The 20107-nt window shown below is 35.5% G+C and overlaps 4 protein-coding genes across 4 annotated transcripts; all 4 read left to right on the top strand.

The window, feature by feature from the left end:
* Positions 1-69: 69 nt before the first annotated feature.
* On the top strand, positions 70-964 carry J4E85_006721 (uncharacterized protein; the record flags this gene model as incomplete). The annotated part of the gene is made up of 2 exons (XM_051470957.1): positions 70-181; positions 231-964. 2 exons carry the CDS (start codon positions 70-72, stop codon positions 962-964), a joined length of 846 nt encoding a protein of 281 aa, XP_051325167.1.
* An 11692-nt stretch (positions 965-12656) lies between these two features.
* J4E85_006722 (uncharacterized protein) lies at positions 12657-15687 on the top strand (the record flags this gene model as incomplete). Its single annotated transcript, XM_051470958.1, has 5 exons — positions 12657-12944; positions 12995-13637; positions 13902-14010; positions 14483-15360; positions 15443-15687. The coding sequence occupies 5 exons, from the start codon at positions 12657-12659 to the stop codon at positions 15685-15687; spliced, it is 2163 nt and encodes a 720-aa protein (XP_051325168.1).
* Positions 15688-16055: 368 nt separating this feature from the next.
* Positions 16056-17540, top strand: DPH1 (Diphthamide biosynthesis protein 1; the record flags this gene model as incomplete). Its single annotated transcript, XM_051470959.1, has 2 exons — positions 16056-16236; positions 16294-17540. The coding sequence occupies 2 exons, from the start codon at positions 16056-16058 to the stop codon at positions 17538-17540; spliced, it is 1428 nt and encodes a 475-aa protein (XP_051325169.1).
* Positions 17541-18120: 580 nt separating this feature from the next.
* Positions 18121-19551, top strand: J4E85_006724 (uncharacterized protein; the record flags this gene model as incomplete). Its single annotated transcript, XM_051470960.1, has 1 exon — positions 18121-19551. The coding sequence occupies one exon, from the start codon at positions 18121-18123 to the stop codon at positions 19549-19551; it is 1431 nt and encodes a 476-aa protein (XP_051325170.1).
* Positions 19552-20107: the final 556 nt, after the last annotated feature.

The following is a 20107-nucleotide window of genomic DNA, read 5'->3' on the forward strand; positions in this document are numbered from 1 at the left end:
GACTTGTTAATTACAAACCACCCTGAAAACTTCTACCCATCGAGGCAAGCAAACTGCTTACCATATAACATGTCTCATCCACAAAAGTCCGATACTCTCGCTTCAATTCAGGAACTCAACGCAGCTCTCCAAAATCTCACTGTAGAAAGCCCCAGGCTCGGGTTTCTGTCCCTGTCCGGTGGTAAGTACACACTAACCGTCATCATCAAGTGCATCACTAACAAGCATAGAAATTCGGAACAAAATATATTCATACCTCGCCAATGAACGTATAAACCACGACGCTCCCGTCAACTCAGAGGCCACATCATTCTTCTCGACCCCAAATTACCTGCGCACGCCCGCACACCAGATCGTGCTGTGTTACGAGAACAAAGATGACGTTCTATACGAACCTCCAGAATGGAACACTATACAACGCTACGACATGGGCCTCACGCAGGCCTGCCATCAAATACGAGAAGAATACGAAGCCACTTATCGCCAAAACCACTCAATGTCCATCTCGCTCGACGCCCTTGTAACCAGCACCGCCTTCCTTGATCCTGACCAGCCTCCCATCCTTCCTTTAGGCAGCGTACGCATCACGGTCCGAGAGTCCTCGTGGTCAACACCCAACATCGACATTCTCCCTTTTCTGAAGGCATATAAGAACTTCCCGTCCTTGAAGCTGCACTTCGAACTCCCCGAACACGCGCGGACTGCTTTTGGCGATGTGTTCAGCGTGAGGAAGAATAATAAGTGGTGGGTCGGTGTTGAGGAGCATGTCGCGTTTATACATGTGTGGCCTGAGGTATACGGCGAGAGAGCTAAAGTTGGGATTACGGTTACCAAGGAGTTTGAGATGAAGTGGAGGAGGGGAAGGGGGGGAGTTCAGAAAGTTGTATTGCTGGCTGCGTGGCTGCGTGAGATGGGGTTGGAGGCTTTGAGTAGGTGGCCAGGACTCAGGATATATGTAGTTTGATCTCCTGCTTCATCAGGATATATGGATATGCACCCTTCAGGCGATCGATGTGTCCAGGAGAGGCTACATGAGTGGCTGCCGACGGTCGAACTGGGGGGCCTAGTAGGATGACATGGATTGAGGGTTTACTTGGCGGAGCCATGGTTGGATGAGTTGTTTGAAGAGTAGAAGTGAGGAGGATCTTGAGCTGCGCGTTCGACGACTGGCTTGCAGACCGACCACGCAATCAATCGGAGCAGATGCACATTTCGGCGCAGCGGTGCGGTGTGTCGGTGTCCGTTGAGTACTTGGCATGTTTGCTCATCTTCGAGAAGCATTGTATCGCTCCCATTGCAGGCATTCTGGTCGGCGAGGTAGCTGCGGCATGCAGATCTGACACGGAGAATAATCTGAGATAAGCGGGCCGCGTATGCAAGAAATATGCAGCATTGTGAAGCTGTTCAACAAATGTATGCGATCGTTCGTGAGAAGAAGTGACAAAAAATCGAAGTCAGTCGCCGCTGTGATGGACCATCGATGAAGTTCGCGCCAGTGGCCGCCACCCGGCACTCGCATCCGTCCGTCGCACGGAGTCCTTCTAGAAACCATCTAGACACCCACACACCAGCTTGACCTAGCGGGCCACGTTAGTAATTCATTCCATCATGAAGGAACGCCGTGGTAATTCCGACGGTGCGAGGTTTCGGTCGCCGACTACCCTCCAAGACCCCGAGGACGATGACACTCGCACTCGCTGCCCTCAGCGCAGAAATCATACGATATCCCACATCGTGAAACGCCTTGTCGACTCTACATCACCATGTTCGCGGGTACGCAAGCCTCGCCATGCAATCGCGCAAGCCATGAACCGGGTAAAGTTCCCATGTGCTATCCCTGGGGCGCATTCTCGTCGCCGACGACCCACGCGCCTACCACGCGCGAGCCACGCTTAGTACCCACGCTAGTCGCTAAGGTTATTATTAGCTCTCTTTACTAAAAACTAGTATACTACTTAAAGTAACTATTAGTTATATTACTACTATAGCTTAGTTAAGATAAAGTATAAGTACTTAAAAATTTTTACTTATAAACTTATACTAATATAAGATACTATAAATATAGCTACTTAAGTAAGTTAAATTTTATTTCTTATATAATACTAAGTTTAACTTAAAAAAGTTACTTTTTATAATAACTACTTTATAGCGCTAATTAACTACTTTAATACTAATTTTAAGTATACTTACTTTAATAATAGCTATTAGTACTACTATATAACTTAAAAGCTTAACTTTAAAAGATTTAATAAAAAGTAATTACTTAAGCTTTTTAATACTAACTTAAGTACTAAATATATATATAAATTTATTAAGTTAAATAAAATTATTAGCTACTTACTAGTACTTTAGTTTATACTAAAAAGCTACTAATATAGTATATAGCTTTAAAAGAATATTACTAAATTTATTATAAAAATAGAGTACTATAAAAAGTTTTATAAGTAGCTTAGAATAGTACTTTAAGTTTAATTTAAAGTTATCTTTATAGTAAAAAGATATTAAAAGATATTAAAAAGTATTAAAAAACTCTAAGCTAGTCTCTTTTAGAACTACTAAAATAATTTTAATATTAATTTAGATATTACTATAGTAATAAAGTTATTACTAGCTTATAGTATAAACTAACTTTATACTTATCTATATAACTTTTTTTATACTATAACTAGAAATAACTAAAAATAATTAAAATAATATATAGTAATAATATTATAGAATATACTTCTAGATACTTCTTAAGAGTATAGTACGTAATTATACTAGTATAGATTAAGATAAGCTCTTAAAAGCTTTACTACTTAAGAAAGCTTTCTAAGTAAGCTTATAATATAATAATTTATCTTTTATTTATTTCTATACTTCTAGACGTAATAGTTATAAGTCTAGTACTTTAAGAAAATAATATAGTTTTATATTTATATACTTAAAATATAAAGTAATTAATAAAGTATAGTAATACTAATTTTATTACTTATCTTTACACTTTTATAAAAGTACTACTCTATTAATTATAATAAGTAACTTTATAATAATCTTTATAAAAGCTTTTATACTTACTAACTTAGTATATTAGTCTAAGTAGTTTATTTAGTTTAAATTCTATACTCTAAGTAAAGAAATTTAGACTAATATTAATTTTAATACTAAAATAGCTACTTCTATCTAAATAAGTATTCTAACTACTTTAGAGCTAGTAGTAATTATATAAAATACTTTAGTTAATAAGCTCTACGCTAATAAGTATAATTTATTTATTATAAAGTATAAGATATAAGTAATAAAATAGTAGTTAAAAAGTACTTATATTAGGTATTTTTAGAACTAAGTTAATTAGACTATTAGTTTAAAGCTTCTAGCTTTTACTATACTTTTTATCTTTATAAAGAAAAAAACTATATTATAAGTACTTATTAAATATCTTAAGTTTATACTTTCTTTAAAAAAGAACTATACTAAGAATTTTATATACTTATAGTATAGAGTATATCTTTAGAAAATATAATAAGAATATATTAATACTAAGCGCTAGTAATAGAAATACTTCTATATTTTAGTTTAAGCTAAAGTATATAAACTTACTAAAGTTAATAATATACTTACTATTTAGAACTATTTAGAAGTAATTAGTATTAGGCTTACTCTAGAATAGAAGCGCTTTATATAGTAAAACTTTCTTAAAGCTTTTACTATTAGTAGAACTTAAGTTACTTTTAAATAAGTATTAAAGATTTTTACTACGCTAATTTAAGAGTATACTACTTACTTTACTAGTAGAAGTAGTATATTTACTATTATAAAAGTACTATAATAAGCTTTTAATAATAATAACTTATTTTAGAAGTTTAAAAAGAATTACTTATATAAATAGTACTATAAGTAGTCTACTACTATATATAAGTATTTAAAAATAGCGCTTATAAGTAAACTTTTAAAGTTTTTTAATAAAGCTAAAGCTAAGATTACTACTAAGCTTAGAGACTTAAAGTATAATAGTTTATAGAAAGCTCTTAATAAGAAGAGATAAACTACTTTATAGTAAGTATAGATTAAGAGCCTAAGCTCTATATATTTAGAGTTAATTTAGATAATACTTATTAACTTTACTTTTATTATAAGTTAGCTAAGTATTAGTAGTATATACTCTACTATAGACTTTAATATTTATCTACTTTTTATAAGTACTATCTTAAATAATAAAGTAGTAGTATATTTTATTAATAATATATCTCTACTTAAGCTAAAAACCTTTATAAAAGTATATAAATTCTATACTATAGAAGTAAAAAGCTTTTTCTTTTAAGTACTTAGATATAGTATATAAAAAATTAGAAACACTTTAACTAAAAAAAAAAAACTATATATAAAGAACTTTATTCTAATAAGTATAGTACTTATAAAAAGTTTTTATATTAATATTATCTTAAAAGTAGCTCTTAATAAAGCTAGACTATAGTATCTAGAGTTAAACTTAATACTTTATATAGAAATACTTACTAATAACTTTATACTAGTAAAGCTTAAGAAAAAGTATAAGCTTATATTTATTAAATATAATTCTTTAAAGTTTTACCTAACTATAATAAGTATAACTAATAACTAGCGCTTATAATAATTCTAAAGAAGCCTTTCTTAGTCTAATTTAGAGAAGATTTAGTATATAAAAGTAAGCTATCTAAGTCTAGAAGCGCTTTAAGCTTTTATTAAGAATATATATAATATATATATTAAGAGAATAAGCTAAAGTAAGTATAAGTATTACGCTATTACTTATATAAGGTAGCGTATCTTTAGATAACTATATAAGAAAGCTTTAAGATCTTATTAAAGAATTTTATAAAATCTTTTTAACTTTTTTACTAGTTATAATAAAAAGCTCTAAATTATAGTACTTAAAAATAACTATAGTAGTAAGATCTATTAATATACTCTTTAAGCTAAAATACTTATAGAAATTATAAGAGTTTTTTATAACTTTATAAGCTTTTTTATAGCTTAGTATAAGCTTAATATCTATATTATTATCTAAAATAATAATATTATAATACTATCTTAGAGAAGTAAGTTATGCTTTAAGATATAAGCTAAAGAGTAAAGTATTATTATAAAATATACCTTTATTTATATTTATAAACTAAATAAAGAAGTAAAGAGAGTAAGTTAAAAAATAATTACTAAGTCTATTAAGATAAGAGGTAGTATAAATTTCTCTAAAAAGCTTTAGCTAAATATTATAAAAGTAGTAACCTAGCTATATAATATAAGTCTATTATATACTTATAATCTTTTAGTATTTAATACTATACTTAACGTATAGTGTATAGAGTATAGTAAGAAGATCTATACTATTATAGCTAATTTTTACTTAGATTAGAGTACTATTTATACTTATAGCTATAAAGCTTACCTACTTAATAAAAAGTAAGTAGCTAGATAAGATAAGTATAACTTTAAAGTTATACTAAGAAGCTATATTAGATATCTAGTAAAATATAGAGTATTTAATATTTATAGAATATAGATCTTAAAGCTTAATTAAATAATTATAATAAGAAATATAAGCTTTAATAAAAAGCTTTTCTATAAAAGTAGCGCTAAAGATAGCTAAAAGTACTTAGTAGAAAAGCTTACTTATATTATTAATCTTTTATATAAGAATAAGCTATATAATATAGAAAAAGTGTATAAAAATATCTTTAACTAGCTCTACGCTATAGTAAATAAAATATAAAACTAGTATACTCTTAAAAACTCTATCTAAGAGCTAGAAAGTAGTATATTATAGCTTACTATTAAATAGGCTAGCTAGCTTAATTAATAAGTAGTATATAATATATCTTTTATATAGATAGAAAGCTTAGCTAGCTAACTACTAGAAATTTATATAAACTTTTAAGAGTATACTAGTCTATTTACTCTAGAGTAAATACTAAAGTCTAAAGTATACTAAACTATAAAGTCTAGTTAGAAGTATAATAGTAATATCTAAGAAGTATACTAAACTAAAGAAAAGCGCTTACTAGTACTAAGTAATAAATAGCTTTCTAATATAGAAAGCTTTTATTAAGATAAGATATATAGTACTTATTAGAATAGAGTATCTCTAAGTATACTATATTTCTATATATACTCTATATTTAGAACTTCTCTAAAATAAAGTAAAATAGAACTACTACCTACTTCTAAACTAATACGCTAAAGGCGTAATTATAAAAAACTAATATAATTAAGCTCTAGAATTAAAGAGTAATATAAAGACTTAGAAGTAGAAGAACTAAAAGTTTATATACTATATAATTTATAAAATAGTATATAAAATAATAATCTTCTAAATAGTCTTCTCTAATACTTATATAAAGTAGAAGAAAACTAAAAAAAGCTTATAACTATTTACTTAATTATAGTAGCTATAATCTTAGATAATATACTTTTATAGAAGTATAAGCTATCTAAATATATATACTATAATTAACTACTACTACTTCTAAAGAAGTATAAAGATCTTAGTAACTATCTATATAGAAAGCTCTTCTATAAAGCTTATAATAAAAAGATAAATATACTCTATTAAGTAAGTATCTAAAAAAAGATTAAGCGCTTTTTAGTATAAAAGTATCTACTTCTACTAAAGTAGGTATTTATATATAAGATTAATTAAAATAACTACTTTATTAAGTATAAAGCTTACGTAGTAGTAAGAGAAGATCTATAAGTAATTAACTTTATATACTTTATATATATAGTAATACTTATTTTATACTTTTTTAGAATAGTAATAGTAATAGTAGCTAAGTTTAATCTAGAAATTCTCTAGTTTAATATTATAGAAGTATTTCTTTATATATACTATAAGTACTAGCTAGTTATAGTATATAAAATACTAAATAGCTTTAAGAAGTTTAGTAAGTATATAAAGCTTAAGCGTGCTTTTTATAAACTAAAGAACTCTTTACTACTTTAGTATAAAAAGCTCTTATATATAGTAAAGAAAGTAAGTTTTATTACTTTTAAAGAAAAGCTTTATCTCTTCTTTAATAAATAAAGAAAAATTCTTCTACTCTTCTATATTAATAATATACTACTTATATATTACTATACTACTTATTAAAAAGCTTTATAAGTTACTAATATAATAAAAGTAGTATATAACTTAGAAGAGAAAAGTCTAGTTAAATAGTTTCTAGAAGTAAAAGTATTACGTAATTACACTACTTATACTATAATACTTATATATAATAAGTATTTAGATAAGCTTACTAAGAAGTTTAACTTAAAAAGTACTTCTTTAAGTTTTACTATACTACTTCTAAGCTAAGAGCTTATAAAGTTAATAGGTAAAGTAGATAAGAAAGTAGTTAAAAACTACTAAGAGTGTATTAGATTACTACTCTATATAGCTATTATACTATAGTCTAATATAGTATATACTACTTTAAAGCTTTTATACTTTCTTATAAATCTAAGTAAAAAGTATATTAAAGTAGTTAACTAAGTAATTATATATTTATATAAAACTTACTATTAGGCTATCTACTATAAAGTATACTCTAGAGTAGAGCTTATAATTTATAGTAATACTTCTTTTATAGATAATCTAGAGACTAGATACTTTTTATAAAGCTACTTTATTATACTTTTTAGAGGTACTATTATTTAGAAAGTAGTATAATAAGTAACTATAATAACTTTAACTATAGAAGTAAAGCTTCTTACTCTTAAGTATATTAGTAAAGAAGTAATAACTTTTAAAAAGCTATTTTAGAAGCTTACACTTATCTTAGAAGTAGTATAGATAATTTTTTATAATAACTAGTAGACTATATACTTAGTAGTTAGTACTAATAAGTATATAATAATACGCCTTAGATATATTAATATCTAAAATATATAGCTAAGGTAAAAGTATACTAAAGAGTCTTTTAGAGTTAAGTATTTAAAAACTAAGAGTATACTAGCTAATAAACTTACTAAAAATCTATTAGTTTAGTAATTTATCTACTTTAAAAAGTAGTTAAATATAAAGAATATTAAATTATTAGTAGTATTATAAAGCTTATAAAGTATAAAAAAGTTTTTAGCTACTCTTTTTAGAGAGTAGTAAAAGATATATTTTAAGTATAGTTTTTCTTATAAGCTTATAAAAAACTACTTATTAAAAAAAACTTTTATTAAAGTATACGCTCTAAAGAGTATAGTAAGATAAGAAAGTATATACTTAAAACTATAATTAGAGTAACGCTTTTTTAGTTATTTAAGCGTAAAGTTAGAGAAGTACTACTAGTTATTAGTAGTATTCTTATAAGCTTAAAGATACTTAAACTCTAAAGTAAAGAACTAAGAAAGTATAACTTTCTTAGTAAACGTAAATATATAACTAAGCTTAGTAGTAATACTTTTATAAATAACTATAATAGTATTATTAGTAATAGTTTTAGAAGATATACTTTTATTATTATTATTATTAGAAAGCGCTATACTATTATTTATAGTCTTATTATAGTTAATCTACTTAACTACTAAATAAAGTTTTATAAAGCTTATTAGTACTAAAAAGTAAAAGTACTAGAATAAAAACTTACTAAAAAAGTACTACTTAGAAGTAGAAGTGCTATTAGCTTTATTATTAAAGTTAGATTAAAAGCGCTTAGTACTAGAAGTATACTTAAACTTATTAGTATTACGCTCTACTTTTAAAATATTAAAGCTTTACTTTTTACTATACCTCTAGATTATATAGCTATACTTAAAATACTACTTAAAAGTAGTATTATAATTATAGATAAGCTTATAAAAGTAAAAGTTCTTAATATTAAGTAGATAACTAGTTTTTAGATTCTACTTTATATTATAAAACTAATTAACTATATACTTAGTAACCTTCTTTATATACTTTAGTCTAAAAAAAGTTAGTAAAGCTTCTTAAGCTTAAAAAAAAGTATATATATATATTATTATATCTATAATTACTAATAGCACTAGTAAAGTAGTACTTAAACTTTTTACTCTTATTAATACTTACGTAGTTTTTATAGAGAGAGTTAGTAGCCTTTTTAGTACTTATAGACTAGAAGTATTAGAGGTATACTATTTTATAAAGCTTACTAGTAGTAATAAAAGTAAGCTTCTTAGAGCTGCGCTTATATATAGACTTAGTTACTAAAGCTCTATTATTTTTATTATTAAAATCTTTATTAAGTATATACTTCTTACTATTATACTTCTTATTATTATACTTATTAGAAGAATTAGTAATATCTAAAATATTAGACTAGATAGAGAGCTCTAGATTAAAAAAAGAGCTCTTTATACTACTTATAATAATAAAAGAATACTTTTTCTTCTTAGAAGTAGAGCTAAAGAAAGATAAAGTATTATAAACTATACTACTCTTTTAAGAAATAGAAAGCTTACTTAAAACTTTAGTAGAAAACTTAGAAGTATTAGAAGAAATAGTAGTAAAATTCTTAGAAATAAAGCTTTTAGAACTAAAAGAACCTAAAAATAGAATATTAAAATAAGTATTACTAGTAGCTAAAGAACTAGAAACTATAATAGTAACTTTAGTAGAATACTTATAGAAATTACTAGAAAGCTTCTAAGAGAACGTAGTAATATTAGAATTATAGTTAGTATACTCTTTCTAAGTAGTCTTACTAGCCTACTTATTATTATACTTTTTTATTATACTAATAGAATTAGTAGACTACTATACTTAGTAAATTACTTTTTCTAGAACTATTTCTTAATAGAGCTTAATAGTCTTTAGAAGTAGAATTTTAAAATATTTTTACTTAGTATACTACTTATTAATAAAGTACTTATTCTTAAACTTAATATACTTAGTTTTAGTAACTACTTTAGCTTTAGAATTTTTATTACTATACTTTAAGTTATACTTAACTTATTTATTACGCTTATAATATAAACACTACTTCTTTTTTATAGCTTAACTAGTAATATAATACTTATAAGTAATTTAGTTATAATACTTTTACTTTACTTTATTTTTAGCTTTAAAGTTATAAGTATACTACTTATTAGTATACTTCTAAATAGCGCGCTTATTATAATATAAAATATTATTAGTTTACTCTTAAGTAACTATATTACTATACTTAGTAAATAAATTAGACTTTTTAGAAGTATAAGTTAAAGTAGTAAATAAGTTATAAGTAGAAGTAAAAGTACTTATAGAACTAGAGCTTTACTTCTTACTAGAAAAACTATACTTAGAAAAGCTTCTAGAAATACTATAAAGCTTATTTAAGTACTTATAATTATCTATTTTAAAAAGAGTAGCTAAGTACTTAAAAAAGTTAAAAGTATTAGAGCTTAATAGCTTAGCCTTTAATACGCTTATATAACTAAAACTTAAAAAAGTTACTTTAGAAGCGCTTATAAAGCTAAAACTAAACTACTTATTCTTAGAAGAGTAGCTATTTTTATACTTATACTTATTTTTCTTTAATATAATACTAGAAAGCTTAAAAATAAATATAGAGAAGTATACTTAGTTTAATTAGTATAATAAAGTATACTACTAGAGTTAGTAAGCGTACTAATAAAAATTAGAGATACTTACTCTTATTTTAAGTAAGAGATAGAAAGCGTTTAGCTAATTAAATAATTTTTAGTAATATTATAATTAGCGTGTATATACTAAGTAAGCTCTTAGCGCTATATATACTTTAATAAGTATATAATTAGTATTCTTAGCTATAATAAAAGAGCTTATTATAACTATATAGCCTACTTTTATAAAATACTTAAAAAGTATATTATAGAATATATCTTTAGATACTTCTTAAGAGTATAGTATATAATTATACTAGTATAAATTAAGATAAGCTTTTAGAAGCTTTACTACTTAAGAGAGCTTTCTAAGTAAGCTTATAATATAATAATTTATTTTCTATTTATTTCTATACTTCTAGACGTAATAAATAAGTATACTACTAATAAAACTTACTATATTTATTTTATAGCTATTAACTATAACTATAATACTATTTCTATTCTATAAAAGCTAAGTAGCTAATAACTATAATATAATAATAATCTTTTATACTTTTAATAGCTTTAGTAAAACTTTAATACTACTACTATTTATATAATAATATCTACTTACTAAAAATAACTTATAAATGCCTTATTTTTATTATTTTATTTTTTATTACTTTTCTTAAGAATCTTCTTTAAAACGTACTATTATAAGTAAATATAACTTTATATTATATAGCTAAAGTATAGCTTTAACTTTATTTTAATTATATATATAGTAAAGTATATATAAATAGTATCTATACTTAGTAGAGAGTACTTAATTATTAGCGTATTAATAGAATTCTCTAAAATTTTAGTAATATATAAAGCTTTAGCTACTAAGTAATTTATAATATTTAAATTTAAGTTATAAAAAAAGCGCTATATCTTATTAATAAAATTATTAAAAGTAAAGTTCTAGTAAAAAATAATAGTAGAACTTACTTATTTTATATACTTTTATAAAATACTTATAAAATAATAACTATTAATAGTTCTAGTAAATACTATATTATTAGTAAAGTAAGCCTTAATAGTATATATAATAGTAGTAGTTATAAAAATAATAAAAAAAGTTATAAAATTTACTATAATATTATTTTTTATAATAATTTTAAGAAAACTTATAAAGTAATAGTAATATAATTTAGAGAAAAGTAATTAAATAATAATAAAGTAACTTAGTAGAGCTTTAGTAAAGTAGTAAAGTAATATAACTAGTAAGAGATTAGTTTTATTCTTATAATTACTAAGAAGACTTATAAATTATTTAATATACTAGCGTAGTAACGTATTTTTAAATTTCTAAGAGTAGTAACTTATAAAATAAAAAGAGTACGCTTTTACTAAAAAAGATTTTAGTATATATATTTTAACTATAAACTTTTAAAATATATTACTTTATTAGTTATAAGCTAATAAGTATATATAATTATATTATAATTTTTTTATAGAGTACTTTAGTATTAGAATAGCTTTTTAGCTAGTCTAAAAAATTTAGAAACTTTAACTACTTTAAAAATAGTAGCGTTAAAGCTTTAAGCTTTAGCTTATTTACTTTTAAATTACTAAAACTTTTAGTTATATATTCTTTAGTGTGCTAGTAATAGACTTTACTTTTTTAAAACTAGTTTATAAGCTATAGAATTATTAGTTTACTAATAAAAAGTAGCTTAGAAGTAATAAGAGAACTATTAGAGGCTTGCAAGTAGATTTAATTAATAACCTTAGCTCTAGCTTCGCTTAAAATCAATTTAGGGGTGCATGCGTATCTGCTGCCGGGGCGCCACCAGTCCGCCTCCACGATATATCCATCGTCGGGATGATTGCATTCTCGGCTAAGTCCACGTTTGCAGCGTGAGGTCGGCGACTAGGGAAAATGTCTACACGGCGATTGGCACATGGGCCCGTTAGCGAGAGAAGATCTGGTCTAGTGACCTAGTCCTTCATAATGAGGTGGTGGTCTACAAACGGCTTGTTAGTCCTTCGCTGGCAGGGGGTTTCTTTGATTTTGCTGCTTTCGTTCTGCTGATGCACCTTACGGGACGAGGCCTTGCGTAGAGTGGGATTCTTTAAGGGACGGGACCCGACGAAACGACAATACCGGTATCAAGAGGATGTTTACACCTGTCGAGACTTCCATCGGTGCCTTTCTGCTACACCAAGCGACTAGCAACCTCCTCTATCAGAATGGCGATATCCTGGGACTCAGCGGCTATCTGCGTCGACTCTTCTCTGCGCCTACGAAGGAACTGCTCGCTTTCTTCACGGGCATGGCTGCCAGCTATGTTCCGTTGAAGGCATTAGCACCGCAGTTGATCACGGAGTATCCTGCTGTACAGACAAGTCCACAGAGTGCTCTGTTTACGCTAGCGATTGGTGCTCTGATAGGATGGGGAACAAAGGTAAGAGACCTTTGGTACTAGACTCTCTCACCACTAACGCGAACTGCCAGATGTCGAATGGGTGTACATCCGGACACATGCTGTGTGGACTCCCCAGACTGAGTGGACGCTCAGCAATCGCAGTTGCTACCTTCTTTCCCGCGGCGATCATAACACATCACCTCGTCAATCCGAGCCTATCGAGTCCGATGTGCCCCGGCAGTGCACCATGCTACACGCCTGTGTATCCATCAACCGAGACAACCGCATCTCTTCTCGTACTCGCCATATTCAGCATCTTCGCCGCGCGAACCATACCCAAACTCGTAGCCCAGGTCACGGTTGCACCATCAGCCAAGGACGCCAAACACCAGCCTGCGGATACACATACTGCTGCACGCCTTACGACGCAGTCCTTCTCCGGTCTTCTTTTCGCCCTCGGTCTTCACATTTCGCAGATGTCGCACCCCGAAAAGGTAGCCGCTTTCTTCTCTTTCCCGAACTTGCAACATTGGGACCCGTCACTCGCTCTGGTCATACTCTTCGGCGTCCTGCCCAACCTGATCGAGAACCAGATGAAAGGCTTCACCAGCCCGCCATCGTTCGCCGACAAGTTTTCGCTGCCTACGAAAACACTACAAGATGTGGATATAAGATTCGTTGTCGGAGCTGCAGCTTTTGGTATTGGCTGGGGCTTGACAGGAATTTGTCCTGGTCCGGCGGTGCTTCGAGCTTTCTTTCAGCCAGTTTGGGGAGCGTTGTGGGTTGGTGGTTTCTGGTTGGGAGGTAAATTGAACATTTGATCTGGTTCCAAGCTTGTTTCTTTGCTTCGAATGGGGGGGGGTTCTTTGCGTTACACGATACCCTTTATTTATTCCTGAGCATTATCAGCCATGAGGGCTGGACGGCAACTGTGGAAGATGTTAATCGTCAGACATGGAATGTCAGTCTAATGATCGACAAAACGACATATGTCAGAGTTTTCGCGTTTCGGTTGGGACAAGCCTTTGTATATGTCGCTGTTCTTCATGGAAATGCGAAGCGATAATCGAAAGCCCTTCTCGCCGCCCCAGGGGAAGGTAGGTGCGTGTGTATGTGGATCTGTATGACGAACTGCTCAGTTGGCGAAACAGGAAAGAACAACCCGCGAACCGAGATCACCGGGAGACGTTACACGACAAGGGCGCACTTTTCAGTGTTGCAACCTCTGGGAAATGCCCGGATCTCTGTCGCCTTCTTTCATTTCACTCCATGCGCAGTGAAGGTGAAGGCGGGAGCTACGCACCAAAAAAGCTCAATCCTGCTTGCGTAGTACGCTTCTGATTCCAGCACCACCCGGGTGTTGCTCTCTCTCACCTTACACCCATCAGCAACGAACTTGAAAAGTATGCGGATCGGCCAATTCGTCAGGCTTGCTGCCTTCTTCGCTGCTGTTGCAGGCGAGATCTGTCAAAAGTAGGCATAACCCAAGCATTCCACTTTCCGTCTCGGTGGTTTTGATAGTCCTGTACCGGCGTCTTGTTCTGATTTAAAGCCTTGCAGCTGACTTTAACATTCAGCTGCTCAAACGATGATCGTCTATCCACTAATCTCACGATCCTCGAGGCGCCGGGCAAGGTTTTCGCCGCCGCTGGGCCTCCGCCTCCGCCCCCTCGAACTCCTCCGCCCGGTCTGCCAAATCGGCCTCCTCCGAATCCACAAAATGAACCTGCGACTGATGAGGTCTGGGATAGGTGCAGGAGAAAGGGATGTATGCTCTCGTGGGCGATGAGCCACGACGACAGCGAAGTCGGACCCCAGTACGACCCAGGACGTACCACGGCAGCATCACCGTTCCAGGCTATTGGTGATCTCCATAGATGGAACTGGATGTTTCATGATCTCGATCACGTAGACGATTATTATTTCGACTTTTATAGGACATGGGGTATCGGTGACGCTCTCGCGAGTCTCGGAATCAACCCAGATGCAAGCAGATACCAGGGAGGCCAGAACCACATCGTTAACTATCAACACTTCACGCCTATATATATTACGGCTCTCCAGGATCAAAGATACGACGTTAATGGCAAGCAATACCGATCCACAGGTGCTGAATTTACCTTCTCACTCAACATCAAGGACGGCGTCATTATGGGCATGGACCGTACGAGCCCCAGGGAAGCAGGCAAGACCAAAGTATCGCCGCCAATTACTGGTGACGGACTGCCGAAGCTCAACCAATTCTCGGACGTGGCGTGGCTGGATTGGCAATTCATGATAGAGGGGTACAAGGGGGATGTCAAAAACATAAATTACTTCATATCTGTGTTGATCGTCAACCCAGAGACTAGAGCAGTGGCGATGAGAGCATTGCGCACTCGAGGGAAAATTGAGCTAGAAGATTTTCCAGGGCAGACGTTCGAACGGGGGACAGACGAAATGAACGCACTCATGGGTAAGACTTGCACACTCCAGTAGTGATACACAAGCCTCTTCGCTTACCAAAGGCTGAGAAGGGTTGGCTAACATGTGACCAGGCACGCCGAACATGCAAGGTTTCGCATATCTGCTGGTTCAGCACAAAGCGCAGCTGGGCAACATGTACATCACGAAGATCCAAGTCTTCAAGTGCGTGACGATGCGCGAGCCTCCCTGCATGATCGCGTATGTATCCAAGCCAGACGCCCCAGTGGCCAACCCTGGCGAAGGCGAAGGCGAAGTCGTCAGACGGGACGGAGGCCGTAACGTGGCGCGTATGCATAAGATCTTCGCGAAGCTGTGAAGCGTCAGTAACTGCGAGGCGATCCAGGGAACATTAGATGGCAGCTAGATATATGGCGAGACGTAATATATGACAGACATTCCTGTGTTCAGACAGACGCTGGTCTCGAAGGCGTTGGTGCATAGCTTGCTCGTTGATATGGATGCCCTGAATTCAACAACCTGTCCATCTCAACCATTAATTTTTCAATGCTCGTCAACAAAACTAATTTATGATTACTCTCGCGTTGACGCATGGGAGGGGTGTGGGGAGGGAAGGAGAAGGCGACTTTTGGACCCTGAGTTCAGCCCTACCAAAAAAGTCTTGAGCCCCGCCACATGATTGCACCCGACCCCGCGACGCGCTCAACCACGACATCGACGCGCAAAATGGAAGACGACAGAGCTGCGACCAACCTGGGGCCCGATGCCGAGCAGGGCATGCCAGAAGAGGCTGTGCCCGTGCAGAAACAACCGAAGCGACGTTTTGTGGGCAGAAAGACGGCGGAAAAGGCGGGCGAGCAGCAAGCGGATCCCAATGCCAACATTGAGGATTCCAGCGCGATACAAGGTGTGAGGAGCCCATACACGGACTGTCGATAGCGCAGACAGCTAACGCCCCTTCAAGTTGCCCAGCCTCGACGTACTGCTCGTGTCTTGAACGCCATCCCCGACGACATCCTCCACGACCAGGAGATCAACGACGCCATCGCCCTCCTGCCTCCAAACTACAGCTTCGAGATCCACAAATGTATACATCGCATACGGACATCCGGCGCCAAGTCGATAGCCCTGCAGTTCCCCGAGGGCCTGCTGCTGTTCGCGACGACTATATCCGATATCCTGACGCGATTCTGTCCCGGTACTTCGACGCTGATAATGGGTGATGTCACATACGGCGCCTGCTGCATAGACGATTACACTGCAAGAGCGTTGGGATGCGATCTGCTCATACACTACGCGCACAGCTGTCTGATACCGGTAGCTGTAACGAAGATCGCAACACTGTACATCTTCGTCTCCATCAGTATCGATACCCAACATCTGATCAACACCATCACCGAGAATTTCCCCGTGGGAAAGACCATCGCGTTAGTTGGCACCATTCAGTTCAACGCTACAATACATGGCATCGTGCCGATACTACGGAAGGAGGGATACAACCCATTTGTGCCACAGATCGCGCCTCTATCCAAGGGCGAGATCCTAGGTTGCACGTCACCGTCGATGGCCATCAAGCCGGGCCAACTCAATGCGCGAGGCAAAGAGGAGGAAGTACCGGACATGATACTATATCTTGGCGACGGACGCTTCCACCTCGAGAGTGCTATGATCGCCAATCCACACATACCCGCATACCGCTACGACCCATACTCGCGGAGGCTGACACACGAAACCTATGAACACGATTCACTATATGATCTACGCCGCACTGCCATTCTCACAGCTCGGAAAGCTCGTACATGGGGCGTTATCCTCGGTTCGCTAGGACGACAAGGAAACCCACATACACTGACGCTCATCGAAAACGAGCTGGCACGCCAAGGCATCAAATGCGTAAATCTGCTCATGTCCGAGATCTTCCCTGGTAAACTGGCAATGATTTCCGATGTAGAGGCTTGGGTACAGATTGCGTGTCCTAGATTGAGCATTGACTGGGGCTACGCGTTTCCCAGGCCGTTGCTAAGTCCTTATGAGGCGCTTGTCACGCTTGGAGTAAGAGACGCACCATGGTTGGAGGAAGACGACACAGTGAGGAGAGTCGAGGCCAAGGACAGAAAGAACCTCTATCCTATGGACTTTTACGCAAAAGAGGGCTTGGGACGGACTACGGTAGATCACGTGAAAGCTGCCGAAGTAGCAGTCAGGGCTTGATACATTACAAAGAGTGCATTGGTTTGGCGTCTTCTTCTGCTAGTTTACACTAAATCCGCCTACCGATCTGATCACACGTAAGATTGGAACTGATATTGGTACACAATCCATTGGCCGACCCCGACGCCCCGACCAATGGATTATGTACCAATATCAGTTCCAGTCTGATGTGTGATCAAATGGGTAGGCGGGATACTCATCAAATTTGGAAAATTATTTTAGTGATACCCAAGGCAGCTTACAGTCAAAGATAAAAATGCTAAACACTATATTCGCATTATTGCGTGGCGACACTTGCTACTTCGACTCCTCCGCGTCTCCGCGTCTCCGCGTCTCTACGTCGCGGACGAGCAGTTGGGATTAGCTATGGCTGCCTGCCGCTTGCTCTCTTCTTTCACTGCGACAGCATCAAAGGAGCATTTCCCGCTAGCAAAAACAAAAGCACGGACATTCGCGATATCACCGTTAGGCTCCCATCTTGCCCAATTGCTTTCTACAGCACAGTGACCGTTAACCTGGGATCTTCCACTATACTGAGACCAATCGATCTGTAACTCGCTGCTGCTTGACCAGCGCGACCATGTCGTCAGCAACAGCTCCACCACCCATCCTCCAGACCGACACCATCCCGTCCAGCATGACTCTACCTCCGGCCACACCGACTCCTCTGAAGCGGAAGCCATCGGCCGACCCCTACCCTGCTCCTCGGGACTCTCCAAAGAGACCGCGACTAGACTCACAAAGACTGTCCACCGATGAGACCCTACGCTCTACAAAGCACTACGCCGTGTACTCCCACAACCTCCTCGAAGATCCGAAGATCGCCAGACCCCAGCTCCTCAGCGCATCCCCCGTCTTCGAGACCACCCAAACGGCCATGCGTGACCACGCTACCCAAGCGATCGAAGCGAATGTCCAGTGGGGTGCGACAAAGGAGCTCAGCACCAATCGTCTCTACGAGATCCTGAATAGCAAGAACCATGTCGTTCTACGCTACGAGATGGATATTGTCTTCCCCGCCAGTGAAGAAGCGGACGGCGTGAAGCAGTGGAGCCGTGCGAGCGAATTGGACGCTTTGCCAGTACAGTATGGTCTGTGTGTTGAGTATCTCAATGACAACTACGAAGAGGAAGAAGGAGCAGAGCGGTCCTTGGTCGTCACTTTTGGTAGTTTGGGTGAAGCTAAACACGCCATGAAAAAGTCGGCGGCGGCGTACATTGGCAGCTCCAGTGGAGTCAAAGTGTCTGAAAGATGTATTGAAATGGTAGGGGAAGAAGGACAGATTCTCCGGAAGTACAAGATTGAAGAGGGTAGGAGAGACGCACAGGGTAGGTTTGTGAGGCAAGAAGACTTGTATTTTGAGCTGAGCGGTGCAGATGAACTTCCGCCCGCGCCCGAGACATTGGAGGCGTCTGCACCGCCCTCTCCTCAGCCGATTACTGCTCCTGCCATTACTGCAGTTGTACGCCAAGCTATACCAAAAGCCACATCAAACAGTCCTGCTCCCGCGACCCCCGAACCAGAAGCTGTCCAAGGCACTCGCCGCCAGTCTGCTCGGATTAAAGTCGAGACTCAGGCTGCTAAGGATATGAAAGAAGAACAACTTAAGATCGAGCCCAAGCCCAAGCCTCAGCCTAAACCAAAGGCTCCAGCTCGACCCAAGCCCCCAGCAAAGCCCAAAACGCCAGCTAAATCCAAAGGCAAAGGCAAAGTTCCAGCTCAAGATCCAGTCGATACCACCTCTCACTGCACTTGTCGCGACCTTGACGATGGCAGCTTGATGATCGGCTGTGACAATGACGCTTGTCCCATCGGATGGTATCATGGACGTTGTATCGGCATCTCCAAGCCGGTTCCGAAGAATAAAGAATGGTACTGTGCCATGTGCACGAAAGAGATGGAGAACAACAAGGATACGGGTGTTGAAACCGCACGTGCGAAGACGCCTGTGAAGAAGAGAGGCGCCGGCGGTAATGCGAAGGGGAAGGGGAAGGCGAGAAAGAGGAAGTAGGGGTAGGTGTGTTGATGTGCGAGTTGGCTAAAGGGACTGTGGAATTGTGTGCTGATTGGCACGGTCGCCCTGGGGCTTGTTAGTATGTATGATACTATAGTAATTCAGGATGTAAACAGACGGTCTTACCGTTCACGTTCGAACTACAATGATGTTCTCCTAGTTCACCACATTCCAAGCTATGTCTCTTTCATATCTACTTTTGGTCTCTGATACTGCGCCGGTGTCTTAATAACACGATGTAATAAGGCATGTCCAAACCACGAGCTGATGATGAAGAAGACGATAACCCCAATGGTGATGTTGTCCATTTCCAGATGACGCACTGCGCAAAGGTCCGGTCAGGTGGATAAGATGGCAGATGACGCACGTCGTGTTCAGGTTTAGTGTTCAGATATGTGAGAAACGTCAGCGTGTGATGCACAGGATGCAGTGACCAATGAAGGAAACTGTGTTTGGGGCCGTGAGGTGGGTGCGTATCACAAGGTGGTAATGACGCGGGTGTCAGCAAACGCCTTCCGCTTCCTGACCACACGCAACGTAGTTTGGTCAGCTT

This window comes from Alternaria conjuncta (assembly GCF_024043145.1).
Source record: "Alternaria conjuncta strain BMP 0040 chromosome Unknown scaffold_9, whole genome shotgun sequence".
Classification (NCBI taxonomy): Eukaryota; Fungi; Ascomycota; class Dothideomycetes; order Pleosporales; family Pleosporaceae; genus Alternaria; species Alternaria conjuncta.